The sequence below is a fragment of the Triturus cristatus genome, chromosome 2_1 (assembly GCF_964204655.1).
Source record: "Triturus cristatus chromosome 2_1, aTriCri1.1, whole genome shotgun sequence".
Lineage (NCBI taxonomy): Eukaryota > Metazoa > Chordata > Amphibia > Caudata > Salamandridae > Triturus > Triturus cristatus.
The window spans coordinates 895,787,975-895,811,691 of NC_140581.1; the positions used below are offsets into that span (position 1 = coordinate 895,787,975).

A 23,717-nucleotide genomic window follows, 5' to 3' on the forward strand; every position below is an offset into this window, starting at 1 on the left:
TACCCCATACTCCATGACAATTCTTCCAATGGAATTATGGATGCCATTGTCTCTGTAATTCTGGGGAACTCATCTTGAGTGACTCTTTCACAGCCTATGCTTTACAAGGGAAAAATGTGATGTTTGAAAAGTGTTTGGTCATGGTGTAGTTAGATGAGCTAAGTATATAATAGCAGATATGTTTGATGTTGAAAATTTCCACAGGTTTTGTCTCTTTACAAATAATTCTTATATCCTTTTTGCCTATTATTCAGGTGAATATATTGACGATTCAGGACACTGCACATTCTGTGATGCCTCCTGCTCCAAGTGTACAGGGCCAGGCAAAAGTGACTGCATCGGCTGTGAATTCACCAGGTAGGATTTATTGCAAATGCTACTGTGCCTAATAAATGCTGTGAATCTTGGATCTCATGTCTAGCTAAGATACAAAGTTATCAGGCAACATTGGATTCTCATGTTCCATGTAGAAAGCCAGCAGTATTGGAAATCTGGAAATAATGTGTAAAAAAAATATGGTATTTTATGTAGTTAATCACGTTATCGCTTAAAATAATGTATCCTTTTCAAAATGAAATAGTGCTGTTAATACCAATTTCCATATGTTTATTAAGTAGCCACATCCGTTGTTTAACCCCTTAATGGCTAAGGATTCCCATCCCAGACCCTCCTCCCCACATGACAGAGTCCTTTTTAGGTCTCGCCTAGCGACGCAGTGCATGCGCCGCTCGCCTTGGCGAGATCTATTGTTATGTGTTTTGCGTCCGAAGGGGGACAGGAGATGTGCACTTTCCCAGACAGCAGATGTGCACGCGCACAGCATCTCTTCTCTGGGGTCTCAGCTTTTGCGTGCTCGATCTCAGCTTTCACTTTCGCGCGCTCAATGCCCCCGCTGCACTCGTGACACAGAGTGCTGCGTTTGTATCCAACGTCTCTTCTCTGGGATCTCAGCTTTCGCGCACTCGATCTCAGCTTTCACTTTCACGTGATCAATGCCCCCGCTGCACTTGTGACACAGACTGCGGTGTTTGTAACCAAAGATGCTTTCAGGCTTGTATCTCTTTCCTTGGTACTTCGCTCAGCTGCCTCTGCGCACGGCTCAAGGCAATTCATTTTGTTTACCAGGATGAGCTACGCTTTTAAGCTCAGAGCTTTTGGGACTTGTTTGCAGAGAGCAGAAGTCCCTGAGGATGAAGGGGACATGGACAATGATGACATTGAAGGAGCTGTTCACACGATACATGCCATGCAACCTGACAGACGCCCCCAATGAAACATCCCAAGGTCCAGCATCCTCCTGGGTGGTCATCAAGTACGGGTCACTGGTCAAAACTGCAGCTTCCATTAACATCATGGCCCAGTCCCTGATGCATACACTTCCTGTTCAACCACCACTGACACCCACCACTACGAAGGTGTTCACCTATGGATCCACTTCTCCCCTTCCTCTTGTGGGTGTGTTCACAACCGAGATTGCTCATGAATCTCACTTGACTCGTGTCAAAGTATATGTCACAAAAGGGGGTACCCAGTTGTTACTGAGTTGCCGGCTGGGAGAGCGCCTTCAGCTCATCGTTTTCACTTTCAGCATACACCAGGAAAGCATGGAGGATCTGGTAGCATAGGGTGCATCAAGAACCGTTTGATACGCCGGTGGCCGTGAAGCATCGACAGGTGGCCTTCCACCTCAGGCCGAAGGTGGAAGAGGAATTGATGAAGCTGGATCAGGTGGATATTATTGAGAAGGTGTAGGGCCCGACTCAATGGGTGTTCCCAATCATCGTGGCCCGCAAACCTAAAAGCCAGGAAGAATCAGAATATGCTTGGATATGCACCTACCTAATTTGGCCATCAAACAGGAGTGCCATCTGACCCCCACCATAGACGATATCTTGTCCAAAGTGAGTGGATCAAAATGGTTTCAAAGATGAACATAAGAGCTGGCTATCGCCAGTTAATGTTGGACCCAGAATCACGAGCTATCACTACATTCTCCACCTATGTAGGATTGAGAAGGCACAAACGTCTCAGTTTTGGAATCTCTAGTGCAGCCGAAGTCTTTAAGGGACACCATCTGAAGTGTGCTGTCTGTTTTAGATGGAGTCTTCAACATCAGTGATGACATTCTGGTCCACGCCCCCACGCTTGAAGAGCACCTCGATCGTTTGAGAGCCGCTTTTCAACGTCCCAAGGAAAATGGTCTAACCCTTCACCGAGAAAAGTGTGCTTTTCTCCAAAAAGAGATATTGTTCTTTGGTTATTGTTTTTCCCAGGAGGGAGTACTACCGGATCCTGCCAAAGTCCAGGACTTCTAAGCTGCCCCAGCTCCCACCACTGTGACCGGGGTGAGAAGCTTCCTCGGTATAGTGACATACTGTTGTCGAATTATCTGCAATCTCACAGAGCTCACTGTCCCACTGCAGAGCAAAGCCAACACCACCTGGAATTGGGGACCTGATCAAGAGGAAGTGTTCCAGACCAGGAAGTGGGCTCTGTCGGCTGACACAATCCTGGTCTATATTGCCCCGTGGAAAGACTCTGAGCTATCTGTGGATGCCAATCCCACGGGCCTTGGAGCCATGCTCTCAGAAACAGAGCACGGAGAGTGGGCTCCGGCGGCCTATACCTGCCAAGCGCTGACCGAGACAGAGCAACGCTATTCTCCCATAGAGAAGAAGCCATTGCTGTATATTGGGGATGCGATCTTTTTCACCTGTATCAAAATGGCCAGCCTTTTGTAGTCCACACTGACCACAAACCCCTAATCCCTTTTTTCATGGGTCATCCTCCAAACCCCCACCCCGGATTGAGAAATGGATTTTACAATTGCAGGACTATCATTGTACAGTCATTTTACGCCCAGGTGCTCAAAACCCTGTGGATTATCTATCTCTGTATGCCAAGCATGCCACGGAAAGCAAAGAGCGTGGCGCGGAAGAGGTAGAAGAATATGTTTGACTTGTCATTGAACGCTCCCGCCCACTCTCCATCTCGCTAGACGATATCATCCAAGCTACTTTGACTGACAAGTGTATCCAGTTGGGCAAATCTGCTGTGCGGTTTGGAAAGTGGCGCACCTTATTGGACAAGACCACATATTGTACAGACGATGTGAGGTGGACATTAACCTTCTTGCACAATGTTCGCATGGAAGAAGTGGTGTCCCCAGAAGGCTGTCTCATGAGGGGTCCTCGCCTGCAAGTTCCTGGAGCTCTCCAACAAAGAGTGGTGGCCCTCTCCCATTTGGCCCATCAAGGAATCATCAAGACCAAATCTTGGCTGCAATGCAAAGTCTGGTTCCCCAATCTGGATGCCCTTGTGGAGCGAACTGTGCGTCGGTGCTCACTGTGTCAGGCTGCCAGACCTACTGACTCACAAGCACCCTTCATCACGGAAGGCATCCCGTCTTTTCCCTGACAAAGATCCAGAGCTGATTTTGTTAGTCTTCATGATGGTTGACACATGTTAGTGGACATCGATGATTTTTCAAAGTACCCCAAAGTCGAGGTTATGGAATTCAGCACTGCCAGCAAAACCATTCCTCGCTTGGAGACGATTATGGTCACTCATGGCCTGTTTAAGGAATTGTGTCCTGGCAATGCCCCCCCCCCTTTTTCCAGTCAAGAATTTAAATAATATTTGCAATCCAGGTGTGTTATCAAGAGGAAAATCACACCCAGGTGACCGCAAGCGAATGGGGAGGCAGAGCTCTCCATACGAACCCTAAACAAAGCGCTCAAAATTGCAGTGGTCAATGGCCAGAATATGGATTGTGCTCTATATGCTTTTCTAAGACAGTTATCCCTTGACTCCTCATACAACGACTTATGTCAGTCCAAGCTCTCTATGCATGAATCGCACCATGGGTGATGTCATTCCTTCTGTGGAAATCTGTCAGCTGTGCACCAACAGGTTGCTGAGAATTTACAGAAGCGCAGAACACACAATGAGCACATGTTACGAACTCGTCAAGCGAAGCAGAGTTCAATCCAAGTGGGTGATTTGGTGCTGGTCAAGAATAGACATTCCCGAAGGAAAGTTCATGTTACCCTTTGAGCCTCAACCCTGGAAGGTGTGAACAAAGAAAGGAACCATGATTACTGCTCATAGAGCTGGTGAGACTATCTCAAGGAATGTCAAATTTTTAAAGAGTTTTCAGGCCCATGCGATCGGGTCAGGGGAAGATCCTAATACCTCGTGTGGAGTGGAAATACCCGCTGAGGCAGAGCTGTTGCCTGTTGAACATCCCATTTCACTCGAATTGACACGGGTGGTGCCCTCCCTGTCTGAAGCAGGACACTGTTTGCCGGCTGTGCTGTTTGATCTAGACACTTTGCCACCTGCTGTCATGCAAAGTGAAGTAGAGAGAGAAGCCAGTCGGCAAGGAACGGAGAGATATCATCTTCGACCCCATCCGGCAAGATCATCTCGATTGAATGACTTTCTACTGCGCTGAATCATGCTCTTTGGTTCTGGTGTTTTCTCTCTCTCTCTCTCTCTCTCTCTCTCTCTCTCTCTCTCTCTCAATCTCTCTCTCTCTCTCTCTCTCTCTCTCTCACCTTTTTCACTCGCCATTGTTTTATAATCAGTCCCTGTTTTTGATCTTCACTGTTTTGTTTCACTTGTGGGTAAAGGAGGAATGTTATGTTTGTATTGGTGGGTTCAGCCAATACTGTTGACCCCGGAGGGGCGTTTTGAGTTAGTCCCTTCCCATCTGGTCGGAATGGTCGTGACCGTGGCGTAGGGACGAGAGGTAATAAATATAGCCTTGGGGGCAACCCCCCGGCAGTGTAACACCAGAACCGGTTTGTTGTATTCATTACAATCACCAATCTGTTTGAGTTTCCCACGCAGGCCGTGCCACGCAACAGCACTCCCTTCTCTGCAGTGGCCGCTGAACCCACTAAGCTTTCCTACATACACCACATGCATCTTTCCTCTCCCTTTGCTGCTCTCACTTTTCAGTTTTGATGGACTCAGGAAACAAATGAAAAAAATATGAACGCTAAGAAATTGTTTTCAGATAAGTGAAGCCAGCTTGCCAATTATTGTATGATAAATAAAAATAAACACAAACATTTCAGGCGTGCCTGTGAAAGGAGCCTTGCGAATTACTCCAAACAGTCATTTTTACAAATAAATATGTTTTAAAGGGGAGAACTTACCGTGGAAACGGTGTCTCTCTGGACACCAGTGCCCACATAAGTTTTCTATCATTTCAGGGCAGTAAACTTCGGTCTCATTTCTCCGTTCACTCTACATTTTCAAAACAAGCATTTGCAATGCAATTGGTCTCACATTTGCGATAGTTTGAGCTATTGGCATCGTAAATAACAATGGCTTTTATTTATGTGTTTTGAAAACGTGCAAGCAATGCGTAAACACGGACTTTGGTCTTCTAGTCCTTGCTTACAAGAAGCAGGGCTGGCAGTAAAAGAGGCACAGTTACTGCCAGCCTTTCTTATTGTAAGCAAAAACTATAAGTACAAAGTGCGTATTTAGATACCGCTTGCAGGTTTTCAAAACACATGCATAAAAGACATCGTCATTTACAGTGCCAATAGCTCAAACTCTCTCAAACGCGAGTCCTAATGCATTACAAATGCTTGTTTTTTTTCAGTTTCATATAGGCAGACTCGACCCGAAAGTATCACAGTGCTTTACATGAGCACTAGTTCCATTACAGATGGCCACATTTATTTTGTTAGGCAAGGGAGACTAAGTGATTTGCCCTAAATCACAGGATGTTGAGCGTCCCTGCCGAGACTCGAACCCGGTTCCCTAGCTTCACGGTATTATCGCCCTAGTCATTTGTTTTTTCCCACTTTCAAAGCGTTTGCCATTGTAAAGATACTTTGATCCATTAAGGTTATTATTTACTTATTACTGCGCCCTCTGCTGTACTAGAGGCAGTTTCCATTGTGTTTTCTTCTCCTCATGTGTTAGCAACGTGCTCAAAATGTGCATAGAAGTGTTTTCACAGGGGCCTATGTATTTCTCAGTCTGCTGTGCTTCAAATAAATCCGTTCTATCATGCTCTCAATAGTTGATTGATCACACAACACTTTATCATGGAAATCTATGCGTATTGCAATAACAGATGTTAATATCACCTAACGCATTGATACTTATACTTATTTTGTCGACATGAGAAGGATGAAAGACTGAGATTCACAATGATGACCTTCAGGTATCACACAGATTTTCGTAGCGGATGGTTTAGACCGCTTCTGTTCCTTCCCAACACTCATTTGATCTTGAAGAGAGCAGCATGCTTTCCATTGGGTCCTGCCAGCATTCTGAGTAGGAAGCAAGCTTTCTAAGATAAACACCTGCCCTTGACTCTTTCTACCTTAAGCACCAGTGCTCCCTATAGGACCAACATGGTTACCTGATCTTCAAGCTATTTACCGCGTGCTGTAGACTGTAGTGGCCCATGTTACTCCTAAGGTCTCGAAAACACTGTACCTTCCAATTCTGGACTTCGGGGCACGTGGTGTCCATCAACATTTCAAGACATGCGCAAAACTATTGCCTGGACTCTGTATTGTTTTATATTCTCGGGCTGTGTTACTTTCATTTTCATTAAGCGCAATCGTTTAACCCAAACGATATCATGATTTTATTGTTTCATATTTGTATTTTCAAGCACTTTTTAGCTGCTGCCTCATTCGTATCCAGAGCCCCTCCCCTTCCCTCTCCATTATGATTGCCTCATTTGCTTGCCTTAAAGAAGGTATAGTCTATACCTATGTCTGTCTATGGAATATCTGCTTGCTGTCATGAACTTTTCCCATTATAATGGATGGTTTGTACCAAAGGTACCTGCCTTCATCAAATAGGTCCATGTTTCACTATAACTAATATATTGACATAATAACACTAAAAGATGATTTGTAACTATGTTGATTTTTTACCATAGGTGATTTCTCACTGTAGGTTGAAATGCATGTCAATAATTACAGAGAAAAATATGATGTGCTTTTTCAAATATATTTGTCAACGTGATGCTTCTAGATTCAATACTGTCCTCTTTATATCGCCCGTTTTGCCCCTTTCTTCATAACCTCTCTAGAAAGGGCAGTATAAACGATGAACCTCCAGTCTAATAGATTTTGAGTTGAATGATGCTACTTTGTCTAGGCATACATTTTTGAGCAATAATTCTTTTTTGTTCCTCATTCAGCTACCACTTTGCTTTTTTCAAATGTATTGTTTAGGTTTATTCAGAATAATACAATGTTCCTTGTATACATTTTAAAAAGGATGCATGGCCCTTTTTAGGTCTCGGGACCATCCGGTCGGCAGACCGGAAGTCCGGAGATTTAATGACTTGGGAGAAGAGGGGCTTGAACCCGCCCCTCTTCTGCCCTGTTCTCCATTGGCTGGCCTCGTAAATGCTGGCCAGCCATTGGAGAAGAGGTCCCGTCACTCCAATCATGCCCCGTCCTTTTCGGATCGGGGGGCGTGTTTTTTGCGAAAAGTCTCAAGGAGGAGACAACAGCAAAACACGCCCCCGAATCCGAAAAGGACGCTGCCTTGATCGTGTGCTCGTCCGCTCCCCCTTCGTCCGTTGCTTGCTGGTTTAGCTGCGCCTGTCTCAGCAGCAGTTGCAGAATGTTTTACATTTCCCAAATAAAAAACAATCCCGTGAGAGCCGGTTGTGGAGTCCGCGTGGGTAACGTGGGCGCAGCGGCGCTATGACTGGCATGTGTAATTTATTGAATAATCCGTCTGACAGCCACAGAATCACGTGTCAGGTTCTAGGCTGCTGTGTCCACACTGTCACCCGCTCTGTGGGGTAGTGCAGTGAGCTCGACGCGCGCGCGCAAAGCAGTAAGCAGAGCCGTTTCCAACATCTATGTTCAAAGAAATTACAAGCAGCTGAGATGGAGCCGCCCTATTCTTCTCCCACACTTGCGAAATGTGTACTAAACACTGGAAGAACGACGCCGGAAGCCGTCACTCCACGTCTGCCGTCTGTTGCCATATCTCATTCACAATCACTTAAATGGCGCGACTCACTTCACAGGCCTGCACGCGCTGTGTGGCTTTAGTCAGCAGGCACAGCTGAGAAGAAGTAATTTGTTTTTGTTTACAGGTATGACAGTTTGATGACGTGATACCAATGCAAGAGTGCAGCCTTCTTCCGGCTTCCCCTTGCGCCCCCCCCCCCATATATCTGTATATTTCCGAGATGCCTGCATACCCTGCCCAGTTATTCTAAATATAGCGGTGTCAAGGGGAAGGCGATGCAACGGAGCTGGGCGCACTCCGCTGTGACTTTCTCGGAGCTTGCTTCCAACAGCTGGATCCTGCCAGTGGCAGGGCTGCGGCGGAAGGGGCCTCGCGAAAGGAAGGGTCACTGCAGTTATATAAAGCAGGACACGTTTGAATCTCCTCGCAACCGGATCCATTTTGAAGTAAACACGCGGGGGTTACCTGCCAAGTGGCCCCATGCCATGCGTGTGCCTTCAGCCAGGTCTTCCTGTTTAACCAAGTACATCTGCATACTGCAGTTTTCCATACTTTTTCGTGGCAATGCCATAAGCAGGCTGCTGCTGTAGAGTGCTGGCTGAAAGCGGCGAGTGTCTCAAGGTGTCACACATGACAAGGTGACACTTGGCAGCCATCACAGTCTCTCCCTACTGGTAGTCTGCAATAACCAGGTCCACTAATATTGGGTTAGTGACATTTTCCACATACTCAACAATCTGATGCATATATTGCAGATTTCACAAAACAAGTTTGTTCTACCTCAAACCGAGCAAAAAGTACTAAACAGAAAGCACCACACATGGTTTCCGTGCAATAGCACAACTGTCGCAAGGGTTATCTGGCCCCCATTCAGTTGCTGATGTTATAAGCAGGTGTTAAACTGGTACTGAGATTTTTGCCGAGACAGTGTGAATAGTTGTTGAAATGACCGAGTGCCTTTTTTGCCACATTTTGTGTGAACGCTGCAACTTAAATTTACCGTTTACTTCCTGTGGCGCTAATAAGAATCCGCAGAATGCAAGCAATTATGAGAAATGCCAAGCTGTAAACAAGGTAGCCATGTAAAGCGAGGGTACCCGAAAACGCATCGAGGCTGGGACATGGTCACCCCTTCATTTACATTTGTCAGGGATAGGTCAGAAGTTGTGGGAGGTGTAGTACACGTATCAAACCTACAATTGCCAGAACGCAGTGTAAACGGAAATGACTGTAGACACTGAGGTAGTCAGCCAGAGCAGACCAGCTGGGAAGTTGTCCTGTACCACGCACAAGACAGCTTAAAACACTTTATTGTTTCTCGTGAAGGTACGTGAAAAGTCATTTTTCAAAGCCGTTCCACTTATGGTTTGTGACCTAGGCTTCTTATTTCTATGTACTAGTGCAAAACGTGTTTCAAACAAACCGTGTTTTGCTATATATATACATTACAATTTAATTGTGTTCTCAACTTACTCCCTGCCGCCTGAGAGTAGTTTAACGAGCTGTTTTTCCCTCTCATTCTGCTGTTTGTTAGGCCTCGGGGAGATTATCGTGTTTACTTCATTTTTATTCATCCTTGCAGCATTATTTTTGTTTATGTTTTTGTTTTTAAAACATTTAAAGAAACGGCATTGTCATGAGCAATGCCAATAGCTCTAACTTTAACAATGCCGAGACCGTTGCATTGTAAATGCTTGTTCTTAAGCCCTATCCGAAAGCTTCCTTAAAAATTCATTTAGCGAGAATCTCCCAACTAGCGACAAAAGAACGTGCAAGTCTATCTTTTCTATTGCATAACAGCTGCACGTGCATATTGGATTAGATCATATCTATGCTTCTTGGTTGAAATGTGTTAAAAATCTGTTTAATATTCCGTTCTCACTGAGTGTTCTCCTTACTCTTCGTATCAGTAATAAATTACCTGGTTGGGGACAATCTGTTTAAGAGAGGTGCCCAGCCACACTTCCTAGAATTGCAAGATAACCCTACAGGTCCACCCAGGAGATTGATGCCTGAGTCCACCAATGGGTGTCTCCTTGGAGTGGAGCCCACACCAGGAAGCCAAATCTGCAAATGAAGCAAGTCCTGTTCTCTAGTAATGAGGTCTCCAGGTTCCTAGAGCCATACTAGTACACAAATAATCCCATAAACCGCCACTTGTGAGATCCAGCAGAGCAGACTCCTTCTTGATATGGGTGATCGGTGATTACGACATCCCCCCGAGTCAAGAAGAGGGGCACATACAAAGCCTGTTGTGAGTAGCCCCACAACCCCCCCCATGCTAGAGTGGCCTATGCCACGGGCATATTATTACTAGTCCCAACATTTAATAATAATAATAATTTGGTTTTTCAAATTGATTCATATCCACCTTCTACCATTACTAAATGCTTTATACAGCAGGTGATACTATAACCCCATTCTAAGGGTAATCAATTCGCTGTCATCGGAAGGATGGAAGGCTGAGTTGGTCTTTCTGGAATTCAAACTTATGAACTGTACATCACTGTATATTTCAGCAGCAAGGATTGAATTTACTAAGCTGTCCTGCTGGACACAATCTGACTTCTGATTGTGATTGTATTTACATAGCGCTTACTACCCCTGACGAGGCGTTGAAGACAGTGCTTTTCGGCGAGTATCACATTACTCCCGGAACCCAAAGTGGATTAGTGGTGGATTGGTATAGGGAAATATAAGTTGTTATTTTGAGCGGTGGGCATGCAAGTCTGTTTGTTGGATTGAATAGGATAAAGGAGGGACAGAGGAGGGAAGAGTTTAGAAAGTGTTATTTGGGAGATCATAGTAGTACAATGAAGTTTGGGATGAGTTAGAGAGTGGAGCGAGAGGATATTTATAAAGAGGTATAAGATAAGACAGGGTAGTGAATTGGAGAAAGTTGAAGGTGTTTTTTCTACAGTAGAAGTAAAGTTATAAATAAATGGATACATAACTACATAGAAAGGTATACATGCATATGGAAACTTATAAAGCGATACAAAGTTGTATATTTATAAAGTTCCATATGTACATGCATGGGTAAATAGTTAGAAACGCCAAATGACTTTACAAGTGTACTACATAACAGCCACAGCTGCAATGCCCCCTGGCAGAAGGGTAACAATATTAGTAATACATCTCCTAATGTTGCATGATGTAATTTCAGCTTTAAATATATTTTGAAAACCATGGGTTATGAAAATAAGTAGATTTTAATTTTTGGTACACATATATTAATTTAAACTGACAAATCTCCACATTTAGTAGGTTGTGCTGCGCAAAAGAGACCTACTCACAGGTGCTGGAGAGCTACCAGTATCTCACAAGCTACTCGTTGGAGAAGCCTGATCTAGACCGGTTACACCGTAACAAACAGAACAAGCATTGGCAAAGCCAATAGGTCTCACCTATGTCTTTTAGCCATGTTGCTGTGCACTTTCTTTTCTGGTGGTATGGGGACTTGGCAAGCAACACAAAGCTAGGGACAGCAGAAGCATCACAACACGGGAAAAGGTGGAAGGGAGTGGGGGAAAGAATACAACACAAGAGGGGTGTGGAAGGGATGTGATAAGCAACACAATTCGGTAGGGGGTGGGAAGGACGGGGCAAGAGCAACAACATAGCAGGGGCGCTGCAAACAGCGACAACGAGGCAAGCAACAACAAACGGGCAAGCACCTAAAAGAAACGAGACTTGAACCTATTTCCTTAGTTCCTAACTCGGCTGAGTGTTACGTAATTTACACATGGCACGCTGCGTGTTCCAAAAGTTATTATCCTACGTATTCTTTTTGTTCTGTCTCTTTTAGGTTGACAATGAGCAAAAAAAAAAAGCAAAGGAATTACCTGATAAAGTTTTCTTTCCTTGGCCTTACAGCGCCGCTTCCATTCAGAAACAGAAAGTAAGAAAGCTCATTAAACTAAAAATAAACAAGCAATAGTAATGTTGCCAGTTGTGGGTGTGCTGGCAGAGGAGGCTGGGTCTGCGCAGCAAAGCGGCCGTGCGGCCGCGAAATTGAAAGTGATCGTGATCAAAGCGGCCGTGCGGCCGCGAAAGTGAAAGTAAGCGCGGCGCGCGCGCCCGCGCACATGCACTGTAGCTTTAGGCCACGGCAGCACTTTGTAAATCCCAGATATAAAATGTCTCTTCGAGCCTTTGGCTCGCGAGACCTAAAAATCAACTCCACGCCAACAATGAGAAGCCTTTGAAAACTCACTTTTATGGCCTAGGATCTGTGTGGTGAGGAGTCACCTTTTTTGTACATGACCCATATGTTGCACAACAATCCCTTGATGAGTATTGGACTTGCATGTATAAAATGTGCAGAGCATATTTTTAAACACAGGTCCTGAAGTTGATTTTAAGACCGTCAAAGTTCATCAACATAACAAAATTAACAATATTGAAAATGCTGAAGTTTCCAATATGTGAGCACCTGAAAAAGATGAGTAAAGTACTCACATGATCTCAGTCAATCTGATGTGCCAGGGTAAGAACCCCATTGTGCTGTCCACAAAACCAAACTTCAATATTAAATTTTGGTCAGGAAAACCTTTATTATTTTGTAGTACAAATCCTGTTTACTCCTTCAAATATTTCATGTTACAATATCTTTATCCAATAAATCAACTTTTATAATGGTCACAAGGCCTATTCTGTGTGATTTTACCTTACTACATGCATTTAACCTATTGCACCTGCGTTTTTGTGAAATTCCCTTGGCGGAACGGGACTTTTGTATCTCTGCCAACTAGACTCGGCATTTCAATTCTCTTAGCGAACCTTAAACTCTAATTTTATAGCATGCAAGTCACCCCTAAGGTGACTTCTGAGGGCAAATTGCTGCTGTTATTTGTGGTTGGAATGACTGGAAATCCTGGGACACTTGCCTACATGTTAGACGATGGCCTGCATTTCTTCTAGCTGTTATCCATATTCCTGGAAAGTGCTCATATAGTAATGAATACCAGTGTTTTTTGTATGCATTGAATCAGCATAATGGCTAGCCCACTGCTGATGCCATGTCAGACCAACTCAGATTGTGCCATTCCAATACTCACTTATTTTAGATACTTGTCTGTTCTTTGTAGATATATAAGGTACACGTCATTACAAGTAGTCCTGTTGTCTCCTCAAATTGCAAACTGCTGTCCAGCACTTATTAGACGTCATGGACTATATGCAAATACAACATGGTGTCCTCTGACTTCCAGGGCATGCATACAGGCATAAGCCAATAAGTTTCTCCCTGACCTCCTTAGACCAGAATACTCCAACCTCACGACTGCCAGAGGCAGGGCTATGGCTCGACTGTAGTACACAGGACAGGATTTCTATAATGTAATTACTTCCATCACCGATCTTTCTCTGCCAACCTCGTAGAAGTATTCCCTCAGCTATGTGCTTTTTTACTGCATCCCCGGAAACAAATGCTGCTAACCTGCTAGGACAACAATTCCCAGATTTCATTGTTCTCTTTGATTTTATTCTCCAGGCAGAGTTCCTCTTTGATTAACAGGAACAGGCATGCCTGACTTCCCTAGATGATCTCTTTCTCCCGCAGGGGATTCGGAGTCCTACCCAAGCGCACGGACACACTTGAGATACACAGTCTCAGATAACGAGCCTTGTGCCACTGATATAGCTACACTATCTAGCAAATAGAGGCCATTGACCTGTAAATGTGTACCATTAAAAAGATATAGGTGGGTGACGTTATAACCCCAGAGCTCTGCCTCTCTCAAATAAGTGAAACAACGGAAAAAGGAGCAGAGACCAAGGACTACGAACATCGCCTCTCAAATGAGAAGATAGTTCTTTCTTTGCTGAAACGTTGGGATGGGCTGCTGCAAGCAGTCAATGATAGAAAAGCTGCCATCTTGGTCCTCTTGACATTTCAAGGTCATTAGACAAGGCGAACCATCTAAATATTTTGGAAAGGCTACTATTTGTCACCCATGACCAATACTGGACTGGAAACCAAAATCAGACCTGGCAAGAATGTCCAAACCAGCTCCACTCTGCGTGTGGTCGCAAGGCCCATGGGTGCATGGTTGGTCCACGGTGGCCGATCCTGCTTTGAAAGCAGCCTCATAGCCCCCAGCCTAGTTGGGAAAATCCAGAGTGGCAGAATGACCACTCTGGCCTTTCTCATTACCAACAGCAGTCTATCTTAATTCAGCAGTCTCCTTGAATCCAAGTCCAACCATCACATTATGATGCGACCACCGTGCTGATGGTTGCAAAATTCTCCTTTTCACGGCAGCTTGTGCTGCGGCCCAGGAAAAGGACGCAGCACAAGCTGTCATGAAAAGAAGCACTTCTTGCACACCCATGGACCATGTGCCATGCACTAAGTGGTGCATGGCACACAGTGCATGGTGGTTTGTGGGAGCATTACATGTGGCCCAGGGCCACTTTACAGTGGCTCACGATGAACAGGTGGCCTTTTTGGGGCCCCAAAATTCCATTTCCGAAAGCCTTTTCATGGCAGTCTTCCCACCATGAAAAGGCTGTTGGAAAGGGATATCGTAATCCTGACAGCGGCACTGATCCTGGTGGAGGTGGCGGTCTTCCCCCCCAGTGCTGTTTGTCCGACCACCGGTATTGTAATCTGGCGGTCGGACCGAGGGGCTGTTGGCGGGTGGACCGCCAATAACGGCCTGTCAATGGCGGTCCACCAACCATCATAATCAGTCTCTAAATTAGGCAATTAATCTGTAGGGTTTTCTCCTGCCTCTCCATCCTCATAAAATACCAGAGCCAGTCACCGGACAAGGCAATGCTACTCGTTGGGTATTCCATAGATTGCCCTCTAAAACTAAGATATTTGGCACCCAATTAACACATGTATTTTCTTATCCATTAATTGTTGCCCATACCCTGCATAAAGAAGCAGAAAGGTCCTAAAATGGCAGGCAGCAACATAAAAGCACAAGCTGTCTGACCCATCCTCTTAGGCCACAAAACCAGACACTGCCTGCAAACTGGAAAAAACAGACTTTCGAGGGATTGTTCAGCCACGGTTGTCATCAAGCCCACTGCAGACGATCTCTGGAGCCTGTGTCCCGACGCGGAGAGGTCATGGGGAAAGAACATTAATCTTGTTGGTCTATTGATTACTAAGATAGCTGTCAACAAACGTCGCAACACTTGCTATTTTATAGCTCGGGTTATTAGGATGCGGTTTGGGGCTCCTAAAAGTCGTGCTGTGTATTCCCTTCGCAGCCTGCAGGATTTATGGGCCAATAGAAAAAGTTGCGGCAACTATCAGGAGGTCTAAAAGTCAGCAAATGCTGGAGTTTACACGTCATTCCTGTATTTTTGGGGCAGAACATACTGTACTGCAAGAAAGCAACACAGCTGGCAAAAGCTCCTAAAATTGCCTGAATCCTGACTCTGTTCTTCCCACTTCAGATCAAGAAATTGGCCTCTTTTAATCTTTTTCCAAATCTTCTTTTCTTTTCCAAAGTAAACAACGTGTTTGAAAAGAGGATGGAAAAGATATGGCTGAGATGGATTGAAACACTTACACATGCTGTTTGCTTTTACAGAAAGCCTATGGTAGCGCTGTACTCCACATTGTAGGAAACATGCAAGTTACACTGATGCATATGCACCAAGTCATACTGTGAGGCATATACAGCATTATAGGGGGCACTCACGGACTGAGGACCCCACCCCCGAATAATGTAACTTTCCAGTGGGCACAGGTGGGAGCCTGTGAATTTACTCAGATTTCAGTGAGTTTGCTGAATGAGGGCATGAATTAGGTTTTTATTAGTAATGCACTACATTTGAAGATTAGTTCTATTCACATTAGACAGGAATAATCCGTAGCTGAAACAGAGATTTTTGAGTGAACACCTGGGTTTCTTATTTATTTGATGTTAGAAATAGTTTCCCTTGGATGCTCTTATAGAAAGTTTATTTTGCGTTTCCTTTTTCTTTGAGGGTAACAGTTTTGTTGTTGTAGGTTATTTGATTTTGGGGGAAGCAAGGCTTCTAGTGTTCTGTTACTTATGTGTTCCTTTGTCTGGGGTGTTTAGACATTTTTTTTATTTTTTTTTTAGGGTTTTATGTTTTCTATTTTTAAGTTTTACAATGTTTTATTATTTTTTTGTCGCCTTTGGGTGCTGCCATCTTTGTTTGACTTCTGCAGTGTCTAATATGTTTTTGGTTATTTATGCTATTTTTCTTCATATTGGTTTGCTAGATTGTTTATGTTTGAGGGAGTGGAGAAGCATGGCTCAACCTGTAAATAGTAGGAGGGCAATGTTGTGGCAATTCCTAGCAGGTCCAGCAACTTTGCTTGGCTTACAGGAAAGTCTTGTTTCCTTGCTTCTTACTGGTCATGCCTCTTGCCAGCTGCTCCCCTCCTCCTGCATCTTTTCAGTGACTTCTGTCCCGGCCTTAAAGCATAGAGCTAGTACAACTTCCTGTTTGCAGCCAGTGTCATTTAACTGGCCGCACACTGCTCCAGGTTAAAAACTTTGTACAGTGTCCCCCCTCAGCTCCCTCGTGTTTCTTCCCCCATCTCCCCCCGTGCTGTCCATTGTTTGTCTACGCTGCTGTGCAACATGTAAAAAAAAAAATATTGATAAAGACAATAGATCACATGTAGTCTAAACCTACTGGTTTTGCCAATGTTCAACGCCTCAAACTCAGGATGGGACTGGATGGCCCTGTTCTTGTATGGTTTAGGTTCTTCCTCCAAAATCGGTCACAGAGATTCCTAATCAACAGTAACCTGTCCGCTCCCTCTCCGATCACGGTTGGAGTCCCCCAAGAATCAACCCTGTCCCCCGCCCTCTTCAACCTTTACCTTGAACCGCTAGCCGAAGTACTACGCACCGCAAACATTTCCTACAACATGCATGCCGACGAAACCCAGATCTATATAAAAATCTCTTCTACCGAGGAGATTCTCTCCCTGAATGAGGCCTTGAAATTGACTGTCCAATGGCTCACCTCTAACCAGCTCAAACTCAATGCAAAAAACACAGAACTCCTCCTAATCTCCCCACCTAATACTAACCCTGACATTCAGGAATGGACCAAGGCGATCACAACCTTAAACTGCCCACCAACCTTAGTGGACTCTGCCAAATCCCTTGGTATAACCATTGACTGCAGTTTGAACATGCGTGACCACATCAACTTGATGGCCAAATCAGCCAGATTTCATCTGAGCCACCTAAGGAAACTGAAACCTTTTCTCGACACTCCCGACCTAAAAATGACAGTCCATGTGATTTCTAGACTGGAATATGGCTGCTCTGCCCTCTCAGGTTTACCCAAGACCTCTCCAGCTCCTCTGAAAGTTTGCCTCAATGCGGCCGCCAGACTACTAACAGGCTCAAGGAAATTCAACCATATTTCTCCACACCTGAAATCTCTGAACTGGCTTCCTCTTGAGCCCAGAATCCAACTTAAATTGGCATGCATCGCGCACAAGGCCCTTTACTCAAACTCCCTGGCATTTCTTGCCCAGAAACTTGTGATATCCGGAGGAACCAGAAACTCCTGTACCGCCAGAGACCTTTTGCTCCAACCAGCTCGCTTGCAGAAAAAAAAAACGTACAATCGAGCCTTCTCTGGGGCTGCACCAAGAATATGGAACTCACTCCCACCCGCCATTAGAAGAACTCCATCTCTGGCTCGCTTTAAAATGGATGCTAAAACCTTCCTAATGGGCAAATTTCTCTCCTAAATACTGACTTGAAATCACTTCAGCTACCTTGTCCCGCTTCCTTTTACTTTCGACTACTACCTCTCATCTGGTCTATCCAATTGCCATCCACCCGGTACCTCTGGGCACCCTACCCTGGGATCTGGGTCTCTCTGTTTCTGGTCAAATGTTTTTTTTCTGTGTTTATCCCAAATGTTTCCTCTTGTTTACAATTTGCGAATTCTGTAAAGCGCTCTGATACCCTTTGGGCCAAGTTCACTTGTGGTTACCCCAATTGTATCCCCTCGAAGTCTCTTGTATACATCTCATGAATCCTGTAAAGCGCTCTGATAACCTAACGGGTCAAGTTCGCGCTCTATAAAACACAAATAAAAAAAATAAAAAAATAAGTAAAAAATGCTTGTTTCGGAATGCCGATTTAGTCAAATATATACTGTGTTTCTAGAATCAGATAGAAAGGGATTCAAAGAGGCACTGCTCAGCCATCTGCTGATGTAGTAGTACAAGAGGAGGAAGGAGAAGGAAGAGAAATATAGGCTACGGCAGTGGAGCTGTGGAGTTCGGGCCTGGAGGTAAGGGGACATGGCCAGAAGGTAATTTTTAGCCACAACAGCAAGGGACAGGAAGCAGCACTTAAGATAGGAGTGCTAATGGGTTAAAAGGTTCCTTATAAGGCTAGGCTGAAGGAGGGCAATATGAAGCCCTGCAAGGAAGTTTTGCTCTTGGACTTGATAGTATTTCAAGGTTCATGAGGGGCTTTAGTTGAAAAAGCTAGATTGGTAATCTTTGAAGAGGGTCAGGTGCAGTAAGGAAGGGCATGCATTCTGTCAACCATTCAATGTCTTCCACTGGCACACGGAAATGTATATTACAGCAACCACTGGCCTACCCATCATGACATCTCTAGCCTCCTGCTCCTAGAGTAATGTTTCTTAACCCACACACACAGAAGGCGAACACCAGTGGTACCCTACACAACCACATGGGTGGGTATCACAAAGGATCTAAGAGAGTAGGAACCAGTGAACACTTCACCAGCTCCTAAGAATACAGAGTGTGTGGCTACATGCTCAATCTCTAGTGTTGTACTTTGACTCTTCTTTTTGCCCATAGGGTGCAGTAGGCATTCCTAAGAATTAACAATGATACACAATAAGACCACCACATGAAGATACTCATGTCAATCTTGTATGGGGGCATAGAATGAAAATATTTTCTCCATTTGGGATCACACCTCCTGAGAGACTACAAAGATTGTTGATGTGAGGGGGGCGCTAGGTGGCGCTGATCCAAGATGGCCGCACTACAGTGAGGCTCCTGCCCGACCGGGCACTTTCATCGTCCTTCATGCCATCCTACCATACCACGCTTGAAACAAACCTCACCGCTTGGTTCGGGAGAGCCTGCTGATCGCAGCGGTATAAACATCAACGCGCTCCTGCGCGGGTGAGCGGAGCATCCCGCTGCGGCGATCTCGTCCGAGGGCCGCTGCCTGTGTGAAGCCCGTCACCTGCCTGCTGTGCACACTAATCGACCCCCCGGCTTCGGGGCCTGCTCCGGACTGAGGACACTGCTGCCTGCGTGGGACTGCGGGGCTCGAGGGTGAGTGCACCTGCCCTACGATCGCTGGCTGACTGCGGGGGGGAGACTGACCTGGAGTTTCTGCGGCCCCTCGCTGGGGAGGCCTGATACTGTCGCCCCCCCCCCGAGCTGCGGAGGCCGTGTGGGCCGGAGCGCCTCGTCGCCTGCCTCGCTGGGACCCCGGCGACTCTCGCTGCATCCCATTGCTCCGGGCTGCCCCCTGAGCTCTGGGAGAACTGACCGCCCGCCTGCCTTGACCTGGGGCCGGCTGTGGGGGGCCGGCTGTGGGGGACCGGCGGCGATACGGAGCTCCATGCTGGACTACGCCCGAGGCCTGAGACGGACGCCACGCTACTGCTACCACCTGGGGGCCCCGCTGCCCGATTGGGGTTCGCTGTCGTCCTCTGTCGCCCTCGAGGTTGGAGGGGGATAGGCGCTCCCCCTGCTGCTGCGACCTTCCCGGTGGGGGCCTACGGATGCGCCTGGACCTGGCCTTGCTCCGGTGGTGGGGAGACTGTGGCGCCTACCACTGACCGCTGCGGCCTACCTCCCTGGCGTCTGGCGACTGGGCTGCCGCCCCCGCTGGGGCCCCTCTGCCGCCTTCGGGTCCCGGCCTTCTCCTCCCGCCGCCCTTGCTGCCTGTGCCGCCCGCGACTTACCTCTTGGCCTGCCACCGGAAATCACTGAGGACAACGCTGGTCGGTCCTGTGCCGTGTGGCTGGGGCGCCGGGGGGCCGGCTCCGCCGCGATCCTGTTCGTCTGGATGATGGTTGCCCAACTCGCTCCCACGCACCCACCTCCTTCCCGCGACCCCGCACTGCTCTACACCTTTCTCCTCGCCTGCTGGGGTGACTACTGACCTGGGCTGGAGCCCGGATTGAGGAGCGGGGTCCCTTTGCGCCCCGTCTGATCATCCCTGCTGGTTGGTTTGCGGTCGTCGGGGTGGGCCCCCCCGCCCTGGCCGCGCCATGGGTCGCAGCGACAACCGCCAGTCTAAACTACCATTTGAGACCAAGAAGACCCCCGCTCCCCCGCCGATGCCCGGTGCGGGTGGCGGTCCGCCGGCCGCCGAGGCCCCTGATGAAGATTGGAAGTCCCTATTACTTGGCATGAAGCAAAGCCTCTCTACTATTGACTCCAAAATTGACACCATGAATGCCCGGCTGGATGGGGTCGTCGCTAAACTAGATCAACACGACGTCCAGATTCGGGAGGCTCAGGAGCGGATTTCTGCCCTGGAGGACGGCGCCGCTTCCACAGGCAAGCAGATGACTCAAATGGACAGGCTCCTTAAAATAATTGCAGACAAAAACGAGGACCTAGAAGCCAGGTCCCGCCGCAATAACGTTCGCATACTAGGCCTTGCGGAGTCCACCAATACCGGGAAAATGGAGGCCTTCATTGAGAAACTTGTGATCGAATTATTTGAGAGCGACTCCTTCTCCCCCCACCTAATCGTTGAAAGAGCGCACAGGTTCCTGGCTGCCCGCCCTCCTCCTGGGTCCACACCACGGCCCATCATTGCGCGATTCCTGAACTACAGGGATAGGGATGCTGTCCTACGTCGCGCACGCGAGTTGGGCACAGTGCGACACGGCAATGCAACGCTCTCCTTCTTCCCTGACTTCACTGCATCTGTACAGGAGTCTCGTCGCAAATTTGCTGTCGTCAAAAAGAAATTACAAGCCCGGGAGATTCCTTATGCCATGCTCTACCCTGCGAAATTGAAAATATCTCACCACGGCAAACAACTCTTTTTTCAACAGCCGCAGCAGGTGGAGGACTTCCTCAAACAGCATAGGAGGGAGGGGGCTCAAGAGAATGCGGCGTCTTCTCGCTCTGAGTTGCCTTCGCCGCTGGAACAGCAGGACTGACTGCACTGGTGATTGATACATGGTCAAGAGCACATGCCGCTGCGGAACTTCGCCGATCAGGTTGCTGCATCTTCCTGGTGAGGTAACCTGCTACCATTATGGATGTTTTGAACTGGTAACTGTTTACTTCGGTGCTCGGTCACCCCCTCTCCGTCCCACACTCAGAGGCCGGATGTGCAGTCTGGGCTCTGGTGGGTGAAAGAAAGGAGTTGGGTGGCAGGTTGGGCGCCCCTAGCTGTGGTCCCCCCGATGGGTGAGCCCCTCTGCACCTCCCCCCCTAGTGGGGTAGGGGTTGCTGTTTTACCGTTTTCAGGTTCTGAGTTGGTATTTATGGGGATTGGGAGGGATGGGTGGGATCAATATTCCCGGCCAGTTGGGGTAGCCGGTGTGGGAGGGCATAAGTTAAGATGTTGTTACTCTCCAACCACAGAATATTACGTACCAAATGAGCGGAAAAGGGACAATAGGATGGACCCCCCGGGGGTCCATCTGGGCTGCTACATTGACTGCTTTGTATTGTACCATGCTGTTATTACCTGTAGAGCATAATTGGGCCGAGATCAATGGGGGATGTAGGTGACACGGGCCCTGTGCAACAATTGCAGCTTGTCCCCTGGAATGTGCGTGGGTTGGGCGATCCGAGGAAGAGGCGACAGGTCTTGGGGTACCTAGAGAGGCATGGAGTTTCTATTGCCATGCTTCAGGAGACGCATCTGCGGCCCGGGGGAGACCCCCCATTCGCATCGCGCTGGGCCGCCTGCAGGGTGTTTTCGTCCTACTCAACTTATGCTCGGGGGGTGACTGTGCTGGTGCGGCGCGGGATGGGGTTTATACCGGCGGGAACAGAGGTGGGACCATGTGGCAGATACTGCATGATCTGGGGGAAGCTTCACTCTCACACAATACTGTTTGCTTGCTATTATGGTCCCAATGTGGATGATCCGACGACTCTTCTGAACATGTGGAGGAAAATACAGACACTGGGCATCTCTCATGTCATCCTGGGAGGCGACTTCAACACCGCGCTTCGGCCGGGGATGGACCGCTCGCACCCTCAGCCGTCTCACTACACTCATACCCAACGCACACTTGTTAACATAACGGACGAGCATCAGCTGACCGATGCCTGGCGACATCTTCACCCCTCGCTCAGGCAGGGCACACACCACTCCGCTGTACACTCCACATGGGCCCGCATCGACTATATATTTTTGTCTGCTGGCATTGCCCCATGGCTGGGTAAGGCGTGCCATCTGGCGCGCACTTTTTCAGATCATTCCCATGTGTTGCTGTCGCTGCGCGTTCCCATTGATGTGTCCCCATATCTGAATTGGCGCCTCAACCCTGCGCACCTCACCGACTCAGTATTTCTGGCAGAATTGGAGGACGATATAACGGCCTTCTTTAACCGTAATACTGGCACAGTCCCCAAATTCACTACTGTATGGGAAGCCTTCAAAGTTACTGTGAGGGGGTTGTGCCTAGCGAAAGGCGGGGGGGTCCTCAAATTCCTTCGCGGGGATGTGCGCAAACGGGAGGCTGAACTGTTGTTATTAGAGCGCGAACAGACGCAACACACACATGATCGGGGGGTCGCGGCGCGCCTTCGGGAGAAATTGAATGAATATACAGATGCTGCCGCTAAGGAATGCAAGTTCCTGGGGAAGCCTTATGTTGCGCGCTTATATGGCGAGGGCGACAGACCTGGTAAAGCATTGGCTTCGGCGGTGCGGCCCCCTCGTTACCGAAACTATGTGTCCTCTCTGTTGGATGGCCACGGGGTCCCACAGAGGGACACAGCGGCTCAGCTCCGGGTCCTTACTGATCATTACATCGATCTGTACACCTCCCGTAGGACTACTCCGCTGGCACTGCAGGAGTATCTTGATGACACCGCACTGGCCTGGCTGGGCCCATCCCAGCAGAAATTTCTGCATCACGAATTGGAACTTGATGAGATCAAAGACGCGATAATGTCAATGAAGTCGGGCAAGGCGCCGGGCTCGGACGGCTTGCCGATAGACTTTTATAAAGCCTTCATCCATGTCCTGGCCCCTATACTGCAGCAACTGTATTACTCTGCCCTGGAGGAAGGTATACTGCCGGGTACGATGCGCGAAGCCCTCATCACATCTCTATTGAAGCCGGGTAAGCCCCCTGAGCACTGTGACTCGTACAGACCCCTCTCTCTGTTGAACACGTATAGTAAAATACTGGCGAAGGTCCTGGTGACGCGCCTTAACCTATTGATGGAGCGTCTCGTTCTTCCCGACCAGGCTGGGTTCGTCCCGAATCGGGTGACTTCCCATAACCTGCGCACCCTTCAGGCCGTGATCCAGGACATTGATCCCCGATGCGAGGCCGCGGCGGTTTTCCTGGACGCCACCAAGGCTTTCGACTCCCTTGAGTGGGATTACCTACTGGCCTTGTTGGAACGGATGGGACTACCCTACAACTTCCTGGACTGGATCCGGCTGTTGTACTGCCGACCTCAGGCGACGGTCCTGCTCAATGGGTCCCGCTCTGCCCCCTTTGTTATTCACAGGGGCACCCGCCAGGGATGCCCTCTCTCTCCGGTCCTGTTCGCCCTCGCT

At 47.7% G+C, this 23,717-nt stretch overlaps 1 protein-coding gene across 1 annotated transcript in view; it reads left to right on the forward strand.

Moving 5' to 3' along the window:
* Positions 1 to 23,717, forward strand: part of PCSK5 (proprotein convertase subtilisin/kexin type 5) — a 1,432,234-nt gene that overhangs the window by 1,115,503 nt on the left and 293,014 nt on the right. Inside the window, exon 21 of the mRNA XM_085633086.1 lies at positions 255 to 357. Within this exon, the coding sequence (XP_085489212.1) occupies positions 255 to 357 (103 nt within the window). The remainder of the gene's footprint in view (positions 1 to 254; positions 358 to 23,717) is intronic.